This window comes from Scomber japonicus, chromosome 19 (genome assembly GCF_027409825.1).
Source record: "Scomber japonicus isolate fScoJap1 chromosome 19, fScoJap1.pri, whole genome shotgun sequence".
Lineage (NCBI taxonomy): Eukaryota > Metazoa > Chordata > Actinopteri > Scombriformes > Scombridae > Scomber > Scomber japonicus.
In genome coordinates, this window is record NC_070596.1 from 27995701 (window position 1) to 28011790 (window position 16090).

Below are 16090 nucleotides of genomic sequence, written 5' to 3' on the forward strand. Positions count from 1 at the left end.
CTTTAAAACACTTCCAGACGCTTCAGTTGACAAGTCAAAAGTAAAATGCAACCTGTGTCAAACGGAGTTTAACTACCACCGGAGTACGTGGAGTTTGAGTTAGCACCTCCACGCTAAACACCCAGGTGCAGCCAGGCCAGCCTCAGCTCCACTAAAGGACCATTTTGGAGTGTGGGAGTCGCAGCAGAGCCGTGATTGATTCCCAGTTAAGACACTCTGGTAAGAAATGCTTTACATTATGGGCTTAAAACTGCCTTCAAATGGAAAATAACACGATTTTAAACATGCAATTCAAAACGCGATTAATCACGATTAACTATGGAAATTCTGCGATTAATCTCAATTAAAAAAATTAATCGTTTGACAGCCCTAATTATAACTAACCTTTGCCACCTTAAGTGATACCAGGTTAAAGACTAAAAAAAGCTTGAAATATATCATCTGAAGGTGTGGAGATACTAAGAGGAAGTGAGTTTACCTGATCATCTGTAGCTCCACGCTCCTTCAACACACCACAACCTCTGACCTAACTCTGAGAATTGTGGGTAATGTAGGCACCAGATTTAGATGAAGAATATTTTAGTAGTGCAATGCTAAACCAAGCGAGTCCTCTTGTCTTTACGAGCTGTTATAGTGTGAAGCATCATAGTGGACTCGTATGCAATGATGTAATTCTTAAAGGATTAACATGCAGCTTGATTAACGTATGCAGGAATCCCTTCAGCAGCGAAGCGTCTCTGCTGCACGCTGAGACCAACTGAAGGATGGTCACAGATCGTTCCTCACAGTCTGCTGCTCGTGTCCTTTCACACAGCGCTGAGTCAGCAAGTTTTGGTTGATGAGAGGAGAGGAAGAAGTCTTAAAATAGGCTTAATTCACATTGCTGCTGGTGTAAGTGTGAGCTGAGGTGCAGATAATGACATCATGTAGGAAATTACCAACTCTTGACTTCCTCTTGACTTCCTGCAGGATTCATTCATTCATGCTTATTTTGAATTAAAGTCCTGCAGGAAATGTTGTTAAAGTTTAAGTCCTGCAGGAACTACCTTTAAATGACTCAGCAGGGTTCCTGTAAGACTTTTATTTTAATAATTTATGTCATTTTGATGCTTCAGTGGCGTTTTTAACCAGCAGAGACGCTGATGTAGGAGCCTTTCTTCCTTCTTTCCTTTCTTCCTTCTTTCCTTCCTTCCATCTGTCCTTCCTTTCTTTCTTCCTCCCATCCTTCCGTCCTTCTTTCCTTCCTTCCTTTCTTCCTTCCTTCTTTTCTGCCATCTATCCTTCCTTCCATCCTTCCTTCCTTCCTCCCGTCCTTCTTTCCTTCCATCTGTCCTTCCTTCCTTCCTTCTTTTCTGTCATCTATCCTTCCTTCCTTCCTTTCTTCCTTCCATCCTTCCTTCCTTCCGTCCTTCCTTCCTTTCTTCCTCCCATCTTTCTTTCCTTCCATCCATCCTTCCTTCCTTTCTTCCTTCTTTCCTTCCTTCCATCCTTCTTTCCTTCCATCCATCTATCCTTCCTTCCTTTCTTCCTTCCTTCCTTCCTTCTATCCTTCTTTCTTTCCTTCCTTCCTTCCTTCCATCCTTCCTTCTTTCCTTCCTCCCTTCCTTCCTTCCTTCCTTCCTGAATAAAGTGAGTTTAATTGGTACTGTGACTCCATTTAAGCCCACATCATGATTTATTTACTAAATATAATAAAAAATATTGATTTCAAAGAATTAAAAACAGCAATATATGTATTCAGTAAAATGTTAAATATTTAAAAAATGAAGATAAAACCCTCCTGAGTAAAATCTTAAAGGTCTATCAGATCAGATTGTGTTCTATGGTTGCTATGGATACAGATTGTGTTCTATGGTTGCTATGGATACAGATTGTGTTCTATGGTTGCTATGGATACAGGTTGTGTTCTATGGTTGCTATAGAATTAAAAACAGCAATGTATGTATTCAGTAACATGTTAAATATTAAACATGAGGAAAAAACCCTCCTGAGTAAAATCTTAAAGGTCTGACTTCAGATGCAACCTGTAAAAAACACTGTAAATGAAGATATTGGGGGAGATAAAGGCTTTTCTATGTTCCCTGATGATGCAGAGTTAACAGAAAAAGATGCATCCTGTAGCCTGAGTGCATGTCGTTACCTGAAAGCAGGAAGTAGAGTTTGTTTGAGTGGCAGGTGTTGGGTGATGTAAGCCTACATGAAGCATGAAGCAGCAGCAGCAGCTCGGTGGTGTCAGACAGTATCCAGGCTGCATCATCGCTGGTGAAGGTTACTCTGGCGGCTCCTAGTGGTTCAACATCACAACTGCTGATTTAAAAAAAAAAAAAGCTCTTCTTCTGTTTTTTTTCCCTTTCCTGTCGATCTGTCTCTCTCTTTTCTTCATCTGTCTCTCTGTCTCTCTCTCTGTCTCTGTCTCTTTCTGTCCTGGATTTAAAAAAGAAATGCTGTCTGTACTGCTGTGTGCATATTATGCCGCTTAGTGTGTGTGTGTGTGTGTGTGTGTGAGTGTGTGTGTGTGTCCAGCGTCATGTATAATGTATATGTCAAACACTGAAAGCCAAGCATACGACCCATTTATCATGTTTAACTTTAACCTTAATTTCCCTTTGTTAGAAATATCGATCAGGAGTTCATACATTTAAAAAAAACTGCCTACTCAGCAAAAAACCAGAGTGAATATTAGACTTATATTCACCAAGTGGACAGATTATGACTCCAAATGAAAGATAAAGTTCCTTCATAATTGCTGGATGTGGAAATAAGCAGCTATTTGAAGTCCAACATTTCAAAATAAAAGCTCATGATACTGTGTGTCTGAGATATTTCAGATAACAAGTCTAACCTTTCAAAGTAAAAGCTGATGATACTGTGTGTCTGAGATATTTCAGATAACAAGTCCAACCTTTCAAAGTAAAAGCTCATGATACTGTGTGTCTGAGATATTTCAGATAACAAGTCCAACCTTTCAAAGTAAAAGCTCATGATACTGTGTGTCTGAGATATTTCAGGTTTAAAGTAACACAAACCAACATTTTTTTTTTTTTTTTTTAGTGTGACAGTGTCTGACGGAGCCTGTAACAGTGTACAGAGTAATATATTCACTCAGACAGTTATATAACAGTGCTGTCCTATTTACTGCTGTAGTACAGGAAGTACAGTTATCTGTCAGGAGCTGTTTCAGGTGATAGTCTGAGCCCAACTCATCACCAAGGAAAGACACTTCTAGCAGGAAGTTGCATTTTTAATGAGAAATACTCAGAAATTATTATTATTATTATTATTAATAATATTATTTTATTATTATGTACATACATTATATAATTTAACCTTCCTGTCGTCCTCCCGGGTCAAAATGACCCATTCTGTTTTGACTGTTCTTTCCTCCTTCTCTCTTTCCTCCCTTCCTCCTTTCCTCTCTCCATCCCCTTTTCTTCCTTCCTTCCTTTCTCCTTCCTTTCTTACTTCCTTTTTCCTCCTTTCCTTCCTCCCCTCCTTCTTTCCTTCCTTCCCCCTTCCTCTCTCCCTCCTTCTCTCCTTCTTTCCTCTGTCCTTCTTTCTTTCCTCTGTCCTTCTTTCCTTCCTTCCTTCCTTCTTTCCTCCTTTCTTCCTTCCTCCTTTCCTTCCTTCTTCCCTCCCTTATTTCATCCCTTCTTTCCTTCCTCCCTCCCTCCTTTTCTTCCTTCCTTCCTTTCCTTCCTTTCCTTCCTTTCCTTCCCTCCTTTCCTCCCTCCTTTCCTTCCTTCTTCCTCCCTTCCTTCCTTGACTCGAGGACAACAGGAGGGCTAAAGTATTCTAAGTGCTCTGTGTCCTTTCATCTTCTACATTTAGGTGGACTTTCTTTGCTTATGTTTTCCTTTGAGAAGAAAATAAGGAACCAAAAGGCCAAATTTATATTTTAAATTCTATAATTTCATGTTTGCGTCCCCTAGTCTGCAGCTAGAGTTTTTATTTATTTTAACACAGCAGATTAAATCTTCTCATAAAGCAGTAACGTCTCCTTCTACCATCTTCAGAGCAGACGGGTCACACTGAGCCTGATTGCATCCTGATACTCAACACAAGACCCACGTCAGCTTTCTGTTTCTAAACTCTCCTCCTTCTTCTTCTTCTTCTTATTAAACACACGTCTTGTCCTGCAGCTTAGCCTCCACACAAACGTTCAGCTGCCAGGAACAGAGCGCCGCTAACGTCAGATAGCCGGTTAGAGAGCCAATTAGCTGCTCAGCTGCAGCTCAGGAAACTGCATGTGAACCGTTTAGATGCTGCTCTTCAAAATCTCTGCTAGTGATACTCAGTTTATCCATGACGAAAAGAGACCGAGACGTTTCTCTTTGATCACACAACATCTTTTGTAATGTAATCTTCTGTATTCCTCTTTTAACCCCCTTATAACAAGCATTTATTTTCTGCCACATTGCCAAACACAATGAAAAAAAAACTGATATTTAACCTTCCTGTCGTCCTCCCGGGTCAAATTGACCCCGTCTCTTTTGACTGTTCCTTCTTTCCTTCCTTCCTTCCTCTTTCTTTAATTTTCCTTTGTTCTTCCCCTCCTTCCCTATTTCTTTGCTCCCTCCTCCTTCCATACGTCTTTCCTCACTTCCTTCCTTCTCTCCTTCCTTCCTTCCTCATTTCCTTCATCCCTCCCTCCTTACTCATTTCCTTCCTCATTCCTTCCATCCTTCTTCACTTCCTTGCTTTCCTTCCTCATTCCTCCCTTCCTTCGTTTCCTTCTTTCTTTCCTCACTTCCTTCCTTCCTGTCCTTCCTCCCTTCCTTCCTTCTCTCCTTACTTCCTTCCTCTTTTCCTCCCTCACACCTTACTCCTTTCCATCCTTCCTTCCTTCCTTCCTTCCTTCTTTCCTCCCTCCCTCCCTCCCTCCCTTCCTTCCTTCCTTCCTTCCTTCCTTCCTTCCTTGACCTGAGGACAACAGGAGGGTTAAATTCAGCTGCTCAGACTTATGAGTGAAAATAAAATCCCTCCACACTCTGAATAAAAGTTTCTGCGTCCAAACCGAAGTGGAAACCCAGCAGGGATGTAAAATACTTTCTCTCTCTCTTTCCTCCCCCTCTTCCTCTCTCTCTCTCTCTCTCAGCCGTCACCCCTCCTCTCTCCCCTCCAGTGGCGTCCCCCCCTCCAAGACGCCTCTCTCTTAAGAGGTTTTCTCTGTTCTCTCGTTTCCCAGGTAAACACTCGCATGGGTGGGAGGAGGGAGGAGGGAGGAGGGGGGTCTTTAACCGGTCTCACCATTTACTCTTTTCCATCATCTTCAGAGCTCTGATCCAGCAAGTACAAACACTCAGTCAACTTTTAAAGCTTTATGTTCCTTTTTTTGCTCTATTCAGTCACTTTTGACCTCATTCAGACTGACTTCATAGTTAGATTAATGATATTTTAGGTATTAATGTTCAGTACTAAAGTCAATATGAGGATTATAAGTACAAACCTACAGCTGATGAGACATTAGGACATTTTTAAATTTTATTTGACTTTTTGTGATGTTTATTTATGTTATGGTTTTGTAAATAAAATTACTATCATAATATATATTATTATTATAGAACTACTGGTCGAGCTATATTTTAATCCCTATCTCATGGTCTTCCTCTGAATAAACTATATCTGCTTTAAATGTGGTTTAAAGCCCAGGAAACAGCCAGTAAGTGGACCTTAAGATAAGTATTTTAGTTTACTATTAAACTAATTGAATGACTAATTATTTCCACATGACAATACAACTTAACTTAATGCTGACTTATTATATTAATAATAATCTTTTCTTCTTTTTTTTTTTTTTTTTTACCTTGAAACACCATTGAGAAGGAATCCTCATTTATAATGGTGTTGAGAAACATTAACAGCAACACAATAGCCCACAAAACAATATGAGGTCAAAGAAAAGAAAAGAAATAGAAGAAAATATTAGGTCAAATGTGAAATAAAACAATGAATAAATACAGTTCTTATAATGAATATAATGAATAAAGAAATCTGTTGTAGCAGCTGAGGATCGTGTTGACTCTTCAGCATCTTATTCATAAATAAGGAGACATAAACTCTTCTTTATTATTATTATTATTATTATTATTATTAGGGCCGGAGCGCTGACCAGCATGAAGACCTATTGTGTCTGTAAACCGACATGCATGGGGTGGCGAGGGCCCGTTAATCTCTGCTTGCAGCTTTAATTATTATTATTATTATTATTATAGTTATTAGTCTTGCTGGATGGGGCTCTGAGTGCGGGATCCTTTAATTTCTAACCCTCTCACCACCACCACGAGCACCACTTCCTCCTCTTCTTCTTCCAAACACTGATCCACAGTCAGCAGCTTCTCATCACTCTGACTCCTCTACCAACTCCAGCAGAAGCCTGACTGACTGTGGAGCTCTGGGTCAAAGGAATCGCTCCACATTTAGAGAAATGGGCTAAAGAATAAAATGAGAAGATCGATACCACTTTCATGTTTAAGAAAAGACATTTCTGAATCAAACAGTGGCTGGTTGCATGTATTAGTGTTTGTTTTAATCAGTAAAACGTCTAAAATTAACATAAAAAGAAGATATTTCATGTTGCAGCTTGCCTGTAATAAACCAGCTCTTCACACACATATATATAAATACCAATAAAACGATAGCCAAGGTATTAATTAGTGTATTTTAGAGGTTGATTTATTACCTATTTTAACCCTTTCATGCATAGTGGTTACTACAGTGGACAGCTATTCAAAAGCTGTTTTCTTTTTTCCATATTTTATTTTATTGTTATTGGCGTGACATATTTATCATTCCTTATAGAAATTAAATTACATACATTTGATCTACTTAAATTTGCCTGACCTCTATATTGATGGTATAGTAGGACTTGAGGCCACCACAGTAGACACAAGTGCATCACCCCACTACCACTTAATCTGCAGTAACCTTTTTAGCTTTTTTTAAATTTTAATAATTTGATGAAGTGCAAAAATGTCCTTTCATGCCTAAAGACAACCCCCCCCCCCCCATCCCCCATCCTGACTGAGGTGATTATAATTCATGCATGAAAGGGTTAAATGGAGCCTGGATAGCTGCTCATATGTGAACTCTTTACTTTAAATCCCCTTTTATTAAGCATTTAAAAGCAGTATATAAACAGTTAATAAACACACTATAATCTATTTATAAGCAGATATAAGGATGTTAAGTGATTATAATGTAAAAATGTAATTATAACTTCTCTTATGAAGACATATTTTATATTATTACAACTGTGTTTTACTAGGTGTGCCCACAGGAGGAGTTATAGATGTTGAGAAATACATTAATAAGCATTTATATCTGCTTATAATGACATCACAGTGTGTTATAAACCATTTATTAACTGTTTATAGGCTGATGATGGATTAAAGTGTTAAAATGTGTTAAATGGATAAATATAAGTAGTTTAATAGTAGTATCGATCTTCTTCTATTTCCCAAAATGTTGAACTATTCCTTTAAGACGTTCCTCCCTCTGCCCCGACGTTCCACTTAAAGCTCTGTGATCATCACTGACGTCGTTCTTCCCTTCAAACACTTAACCTCCGAGCTCAGAGCCAGCCGGGATTTCCTCCTAGTCCTCTTTCCTCCATGACATCACTTTAAGCCCCGCCCCCCACCCTTCACCTCCACCAATGAGAGAGCTCATGCCGGACGGTCCCGTTTTAGCCGTGAAACGCTCAAACGATGCACTCTGTCACCTCTCGTCGCATGGCATGTTTGAGACACACGATGTCACCTCTGAGCCATCAATCAATCGTATGATGTCATTGTATTGATGTTAATGTTGTGTGTGTGTGTGTGTGTGTGTGTGTGTGTGTGTGTGTGTGTGTGTTTGTGTGATTTGACTTCAACTACACATTTTTTTCCCCGTTTTCTCACATCATCATCATCATCATCATCATCATCATCATCATCATGTTGTATTTCATATATTTCTGTTTGTGTGTGTTTTCTGACTATTGTTAATGTTTAACCCTCCTGTTGTCCTCTAGTCAAGGAAGGAAGGAAGGAAAGGAAAGGAGGGAGGAAGAAGGACGGAAAGGAGGGAGGAAGAAGGAAGGGAAGGAAAGGAGGGAGGAAGAAGGAAAGGAAAGGGATAGGAAGAAGGAAGGAAAGGAGGGAGGAAGAAGGAAGGAAAGGAGGGAGGAAGGAAGGATAAGGAGGGAGGGAGAAGGAAGGAAAGGAGGGAGGAAGGGAGGAAGGGAGGGAGGAAGGTAGGAGGGATGAAAGAAAGAGAGAAGGAGGGAGGGAAGAGAGAAGGAGGGAGGGAAGAAAGAAGGAGGGAGGGAGGGAGGAACGATGGAAAGGATAGGAAAGAAGGAAGGGAGGGAGGAAAGAAGGAAGGAAGGAAGGTAGGAGGGAGGGAGGAAGGATGGAAAGGATAGGAAAGAAGGAAGGGAGGGAGGAAAGAAGGAAGGAAAGAAGGAAGGGAGGAAGGAAGTAAGGACAGAGGAAAGAAGGAACAGTTAAAACAGACGGGGTCAATTTGACCCGGGAGGACGACAGGAAGGTTAAATATGTGTATTTATATATTTATATATATATGTGTGTATATGTGTGTATATGTGTGTGTGTGCATGCTTGCCTTTGCTTTTCTTTTCTTCCTTTCTTTTTGCAGCCTCTCCTCTCTCTCTTCTCTTCTTCTCTCTCTCTCTCTCTCTCCCTCTCTCTCTCTCTTTCATTCACTCTCTTTCTTCTTCTTTTCAATCCCAGAGTTCCGCTCTCCGTCTCACGGGGGAAACCTCAACCGCTCGGCGTCGCTGAGCTGCACTGAGCGCGCTCCGGAAAGCGCCGGCTCGGTTGCCGGTAGCAACAGTCAGATCCCCGGCACACCGTTCCAGTACACGCCGGACTTCTGTGTGCGGGCTTTGACTGACATGCAATTTGTTAAGGTACGTTTAGAGCATGAATACTGAAATATAATGAGACTGATATTATTATTATACTCTGTACCGGGGCGGGGGGGGGGGGGGGTCAAACTCAAAATCATGATTAATTGAACTTTTAACCTCGATTACGATTAATGAATGATTATCTCCAGCCTTGTTTCACAGTTTCTTTAGTTTAGTATTTTCCACTGCTGCCCTCACACATGAGGATCTTTAGGGAGCGAAAATAAACATGTTTTAACCTTCATGTCGTTCTACCGGTTCCTTCCTTCCGTCCTTCCGTCCTTCCTTCGTTCCTTCCTTCCTCCTTCTCTCTTTCTTTCCTCCCCCTACCTTCCTCCCTTCCTTCTTTCCTATGTCCTTCTTTCCTTCCTCTGTTCCTTTCTCCCTCCCTCCTTCCTCCCTTCCTTCTTTCCTTTCCTTTCCTCCCTCCCTCCCTTCCTTCCCTCCTTTCCTTCCTCCCTCCTTTCCTTCCTCCTTCCTTCCCTCCTTCCTTCCTTCTTCTCTCTTTCTTTCCTCCCCCTACCTTCCTCCCTTCCTTCTTTCCTCTGTCCTCCCTTCCTCTCCTCCTTTCCTTCCCGCCCTCCTTCCTCCCTTCCTTCCCTCCCTCCTTCCTTCCTTCCTTCCCTCCTCCCTTCCTTTCCTTCCTCCCTTCCTTCTTTCCTTTCCTCCCTTCCTTCCCTTCCTTCTCTCCGTCATTCCTTCCTTCCTTCCTTCCTTCCTTCCTTCCATCCTTCCAGCTGGAGGACTGCTTCATTGTCCTGTGCAATGACAAAAGACTATTATATTCTATTCTTCTATGCTGAGCTTGAGATAAAGCAAAATGCCTGGAAGTACTGATTCCTGTGTATTGATTGTTATCTCTGCTGTTGTGTCTCCTCAGATCACTCGCTCTCAGTACCAGAACGGTCTCCTGGCGTCCCGGCTGGACAGCACGCCTCAGTCTCCAGACGGCAGCCACACTCGCCTGGACATGCCGTCTTCTTTGCCTCCCGTCACGCCACCGGGGACGCGCACTCCACTGCCGCTGGCCACGCCTCCCGCCAGGCACCCGACGTTTAAAAACCAGCCGACTCTGCCGGGAAGCCGCCCCCCTCTCTCCCAAACCGCCTCCTCTTCCTCCTCCAGCCGCCGGCCGAGCCAGTCTTTACCCCAGGTCTCTCCTCCTCTTCCCAGCAACCACACCTCCCGCTCACAAACCCCTCCGACTTCTTTGAGTGCGACGGCGTGCAGCGGCTCGAACCCCCACCCGACTCTCTCCTCCTCCCTCTCCTCTAAGTCCCAGCAGTCGTCGCCCTCCACTGGCTCCGAGAAAGGGTCGGGAGAGACCACCAATCTGCTCAGTGAGCAGCAGAACTGTGTTGGCCCCCGCAGGTCCAGCCACACCCAGGCATACACCCAACCACACCCGCACCCACACGTTCAAACCATCAGTCACGCGCACACTGAAAGCACCATCTAACCAAAACTAGACTACGTGTGCGCTCATGCATAACACACACACACACTGTCGCACTATGTCCTGTCCCGGTTTGCTTGTCGTTTCCTGAACTTTTTCTGTAGATGTCCGAGGGAAAATGGGATCAGCACATCATGTGTATTTTGTAAACAGAGATCCTCCTTTATCCCTTTCTGCATGCCACCCCCCCCCCCTTCCCCCCCCTTCGTCTTTCCAACAACAGAAACAGATAAAAAATAGAGTGAAAAGAAAAGAGGAAACACTAGAGAGGAAGAGTAGATATGTAGACGGGTTGCTTAAAGGATCAGTTCCCAGAAAGACTTATTTATTTATTTTCTCACTTACGGCCATTCCACTTTGTATGAATATGGACGTCATGGCAGCGCCCCCAAAAGTGAAGCCAAAACATCTGGATTGGCCCCCTACTGGCCCGCTGCTCAATGTTCGGATAAGTAGCTATTTGACGATATAAAAAAGGGGGTGTGACTTCATGATTGACAGCTCCGTCAGAGGGAAGGCCACCATCTCACCGTCTGAAATCAGATTTATAGTACTGTGGCAACTGAAAGCTGTAGCCCTGCAGAGCCGGACGGCATCGCCTGACATGCATTGTAACTACGAGTCCAAGCCCTTCAGGAACCTTACACCCCCTAGTGGTCTGGTGGTGAATTGCACAGCAGCATTCAACCCCAACGCAGGTCTTCAAAAGGTTCACAATGGCGTCAAGGCAACGGTGTACCTCCAGTGTTGAGTTGATGCAGTACTTTAAACCTGGCTTGACTCTACTGCTCAGACTCTGGCTCCAAATGACATCACGTAAGCAAAGATGGCCGCTTCCGAAAAGAAGATATTTTGGCTTCACTTTTGCATGGCATTGCAAGACAAGACATTTCCTCCATATTTAAGTACAGCTGATGCTTACATCTACTAAGATAAGGGACTTTTTTTGTTTTATTTATGCAAGTTGTGAGAAATAGTTCTCACGAGATTTTGCCTTGGTGCAACGGAAGCAAAGGGAATTTAATTTATCGCGCTCGCAGAAGTGAAAAAATACTTTAGAGCAGCACGTGTCTGAGGTGATTTCATCTCATAGAAACTATTTTATAAGAAGGGAATAATCGCTCTGTGAAGTCTGTGGATGCTCGAGGATACTGGAACATTGTTTTAGGGAAAGTCGTGTTGCTGTTAAACTGAAATCGAAATACATTTTTTGATAAGAAATCAGTTTATACGCCGATGACACCTGATTATATTTTAGTTTTAGTCTTTTGAGTATAATGTTAATTTTGGGTCAGTTTTTTTTTTAGTGATTGGATTTCCATTAGTTCTAGTCAACAAAAACTGAAGACGTTTTAGTCTCTCTTCTTTTTTTTAATGTCTCCTAAGCGTTTTTGAAGCAGTTACCATGGTTACAGATGTCGCTCTATCGCAAGAGTAGTAGTGGAAAAAGCACCATTTACTACTTCTGATACACAGTGCCCTTCACATTATCGCTTAGGTTATATTTGTTGACAGAAAAATGCAGTACATTTTGTCTTAATTGTCGTTTTTGAAGTTTAAGAAAAAGAAAAGGCTGATTATTGGTGTTTGTCTTGACTTGTGTAGCTATTTGGTCATTAGCGCAAAGAAAGAAATGCAAGTTTTATTGAATATAATTAGCAGTGATAGCGCCACCATCATTAGCTAGTAATTTTTTGGGTTTCTGACTGATGATGTCACACCATGCTGTAATTTGATTGGGCGGCCACTAATAAGGCAGTTTTGATATCTCACTTTAACGCAGCTACATTGTTAGAAGTCGCTTAGCTTCATTTGTGATTCGAGGACTTCCTACATTCCTGCTGTTGAGAGACTCAGTTGTTTATTTTACATTTTGCATCTCGAGTTTCCATTTAATTTCTTCCAAAGAGTTTAAACTTCCAAAGGTTATAAAGTAATAACGGTCAAGGTAATACTTATTTTTGTTAAAAGTTAGGCCTTGTTAGAGAACGTCTGTTTGATTGTTATTTAGAGTAGATATAAATAGCTTTTACGAAGGCAGTTGTAAGAGATGAATGAATGAAGCGTCTGTGAGCTGTCAGTGAGTCGATCCATCTACCAGCAAACAGACCAGAGTCACTGTACCGATGAACAGCGTCAGTAGTCTGAAGTGAAAGTTAAACAACAATACCGCTGATGCTGCATGTTTTAGCCCATTTAATATAAATCATGTATACTTTACATTACTCCTGCAAACCGTGGTGACTTTCCAGGCTGCCATTGACTTCAGTTAATATCGGTATGGTGTGAAAATCAGTTACCAGACTCTTGAAACTCTCCATCATAATGAACTGAATTAGGTCAGTGTCTACTTCTTCTACTGTGGTTTCAACTCAAGCAGGTTTCTATGGAGTCTTTCCCTTTTCATGATCACTATAATTTAAATTCAAACACGTCTCTTTCTTTAATTTATAGACGTTGAAGCAGAACCACAGATGGTCAATCAGAGGTCTCTTTCTGCTGCAGTGTGGGTTGGGCTTTTGTTTAATTTGTAGGTCGCTCACTGTTTACACGTCTTAAAATTAAAGATTAACGCCTTTAAGTTAAAGCAAACACAGAGAATGGAAACTGTAGACGTTAAAGTTTAGTGGGAGGGAAAATTGAGTGGAAAAAGAAAGAGAGTTTTCATTTTAACGTTAAATCATTTATGAATCTTTTAAAGACAGAATAGTATCATTATTAATTGAGAAAATTGAATTATCTTTGTTTTTACTTTGAGTTTATTCATGCACAATCCAAGTGCAAATTAAATAAATCAAGTTATATCTCTTTAAAGATGCATTAACTGATCATAATCAAACAATATAAAGATCTATAATTATTTTAGCACTCCAGAAACTTTACAAGAATCAGATTTTTACACCCAACAGAAATTAATGGAGATCAATGGCTGCCTTAAGAGATAGAAATAATAATAGTTTGCAGCATGTGATAAAAAAAAGAAAGTTGTATATTGTAAATTACATGTGATTTGTATTTTAGGGGCTAAAACAGCCAAAAAAACAGCGGTATGTTCCTTTATTTTCCACCTTCACATTACTAGTGAAGTGAAGGTGTTTGTCTTCCTGGCCTACCTCTTGACCAAGGCAATATATTTTAAATTATTTAATATCCAAAAGCACTATGAGAATATTTATTTTGAGTAATATTAACTTATTTGTAGTTGAACATTTTATTTATTTATATTTTAGAGATTTTATTTAAGTTTTTTTTTTGTTTTTTTTGTTTTCTGCTGTGTGAGTTTTGAAGAACAGGCTGCACACTTCAGATATTCAGATATACTATTTATTATATGAACAGCTTCCAACTTTTGCGTCTAAATAATCTAAATATTTCTTCACTGTGAACGATGGAGCTCGGTGCGGCTCCGTCTCAACGCTTCAACATCAACATGGAGACACGAACAGCCGACCAAACTGGATCTTTAAAGTTGTTGCTACACTGTGCGTTCACCGACACGAAGCAATGGACTGATGTCAAAACTCTCGGTTGGACGTAACACACTGGGATTCTTTTTAAATTTTTATTTTCATTGAGTTTCATTGTGTTCACTTTCACGCTGTTCAATAATGAAAACGGACAATTGACATGAAGACCAAATAACCCAGAGCGACAAGTAGTTGAATGCTTATTATAGCTTCCAGTAGCAGGTATAATATAATATTTAATATTTATTTAATGTCATCTGGTGTTCAAGTTTAAAAAGGGGGCATTTCGACATATTTCATGCACAAGACGACTTTGTTTTGTTTTTTTAGCAAAGTTTGAAAATCGATGCTCTAGTCTGTGGTCATGGTTTTAGAAATACTGAGATCAGAGTCCCTTTAACTCCAACCAAACACGTTTATTACTTTTTTGCCGAGATTATAACGAGAAGATCGATATCCGACTTGCATCTGTAAAATAAATATGATTAGCTTAGCATAAAGCTAATTAGCATACAGATGCGGCAGTGGTATCAATCGTCTTATCTTACGCAAGGCAAGAAAGTAAATCTGTGTATTTAAAAACAGTAAAAGTCCAAGTCTTCCTTTAAAAAAAATGTCTCTAAAAACCAAAAAAAACTAAAATGACTGCTACTGCATAATCCTTTCTCTATTTAATATTTAATACTAGATTATTTACGTCTTTTATTGGATTCTACCTAAATTTATCGGAGAATCGCACACCCATAAAATAAAGATTTACTGTTTATATCCCAACATAGAGGTTGTAATGTTGCCCATTTTACGTTAGAATAATATAATAATATAGTATGTATATGATATATAATATAGGATGAATGTTAGTGGAGAAATACTGGATCTAAAAATACTTAAAGTAGCTAAAACTTTAAGTCATTTATTAATTTTTGACAGGAAATTCCTGAAAGTCTAAGATCCCAAAATTTCCATACAAAAATATTACCGAAGTCACAAACTCAGCGTTGATTGTAGCAAAAGCTCAGATTTTATGTCACAAATATAATATTTCCATAAAGTCCCAACTAGTCTTGCTGTTATGTCTTATATTTTATCTCGTAATGTTATTATACTTTGGTTTTACGTATGATATGATATGATAGGTTATGGCATTACCAAACATTTGCATTTCCTCAGCCCTGGGCTAACGTTAGCCCGCACCTAGCTTAAAGAAATCGTACGACATTTTGGCGAAATTTGCTTTTTCATTCACTTTCTCGCCGATAGTTAGACGAGAAGATCGAAACTGCTCTGTAGGTTAAATATGAAGCTACAAGTTAATGCTTAGTTATTTTAGCATAGCTTAGCATAAAGAAGTGAAACTAGAGGGAACAGCTAGCCTAGCTGAAGCTCACTAATTAACGTTACATAAACCATTTGTGAGAGTTAGTAAAGTAATTTTCAGAAAATCACTAAAATCACAAAATAATCTGTGCCGATAGTCTGTAAAACCACAATTTATCTTTTTGTATCACTATAAAATAAAAGAAATAATAATGTCCCATAATTAAAGGGCTTATTATACTAAGTTTTGTAGAGTAGTGTTTGTCCAAAAGGCAAAAACCCAGAACCCTTAAAACACCTTAATTTTAAAAGTAATTTAATAACAGATTAATTACAATTTAAGGGGGAACATAATCCCCTAATTTTAAATTTAAAGTTTTATGAAGAGGCAAAAACACAATCCTTTAAAAACACTTTAACCTTCGTGTCGTCCTCCCGGGTCAAATTGACCCCGTCTGTTTTGACTGTTCCTTCCTTCCTTCCTTCCTTCCGTCTGTCCTTACTCCATACCTCTTTCTCTCTTTCTTTCCTTCCTCTCTGTCCTCCCTTCCTTCCCTTCCTCCCTCCTTCTTTCTTTCTTTCCTCCATTCCATCTTTCCTTTCTCTCTCCCTCCTTCCTTCCTTCTTTCCTCCGTCCTTCCTTCCTTTCCTTCCTCCCTCCTACCTTCCTTTCTTCTTCCCTCCCTCCCTTCCTTCCTTGACTCGAGGACAACAGGAGGGTTAAAAACACTTTATATGTTCATATTAGCCATTAAAAATAACTTTACTTAACGTATTACAACTAATTATCCCTTTAACATCCCATTGAAACGGCTTAATTTCATCATTATTAAAGGGAAAGTTAAGATAAAAATTAAGGGAATCTGTTTCATAGAGTAGTTTAACTTTAACAAACATGATATTATGTGTTTATTAGTGAGTTTCAGATGTCCCTCT

The 16090-nt window shown here is 40.1% G+C and overlaps 1 protein-coding gene across 1 annotated transcript in view; it reads left to right on the forward strand.

The window, feature by feature from the left end:
* Positions 1-10563, forward strand: part of LOC128380706 (metal transporter CNNM4) — a 33180-nt gene extending 22617 nt beyond the window's left edge. Inside the window, 3 exon segments of the mRNA XM_053340576.1 lie at positions 5096-5185; positions 8736-8914; positions 9795-10563. Of these exon segments, the coding sequence (XP_053196551.1) occupies positions 5096-5185; positions 8736-8914; positions 9795-10373 (848 nt within the window). The 3' untranslated portion in view covers positions 10374-10563.
* The last annotated feature ends 5527 nt before the right edge of the window (positions 10564-16090 follow it).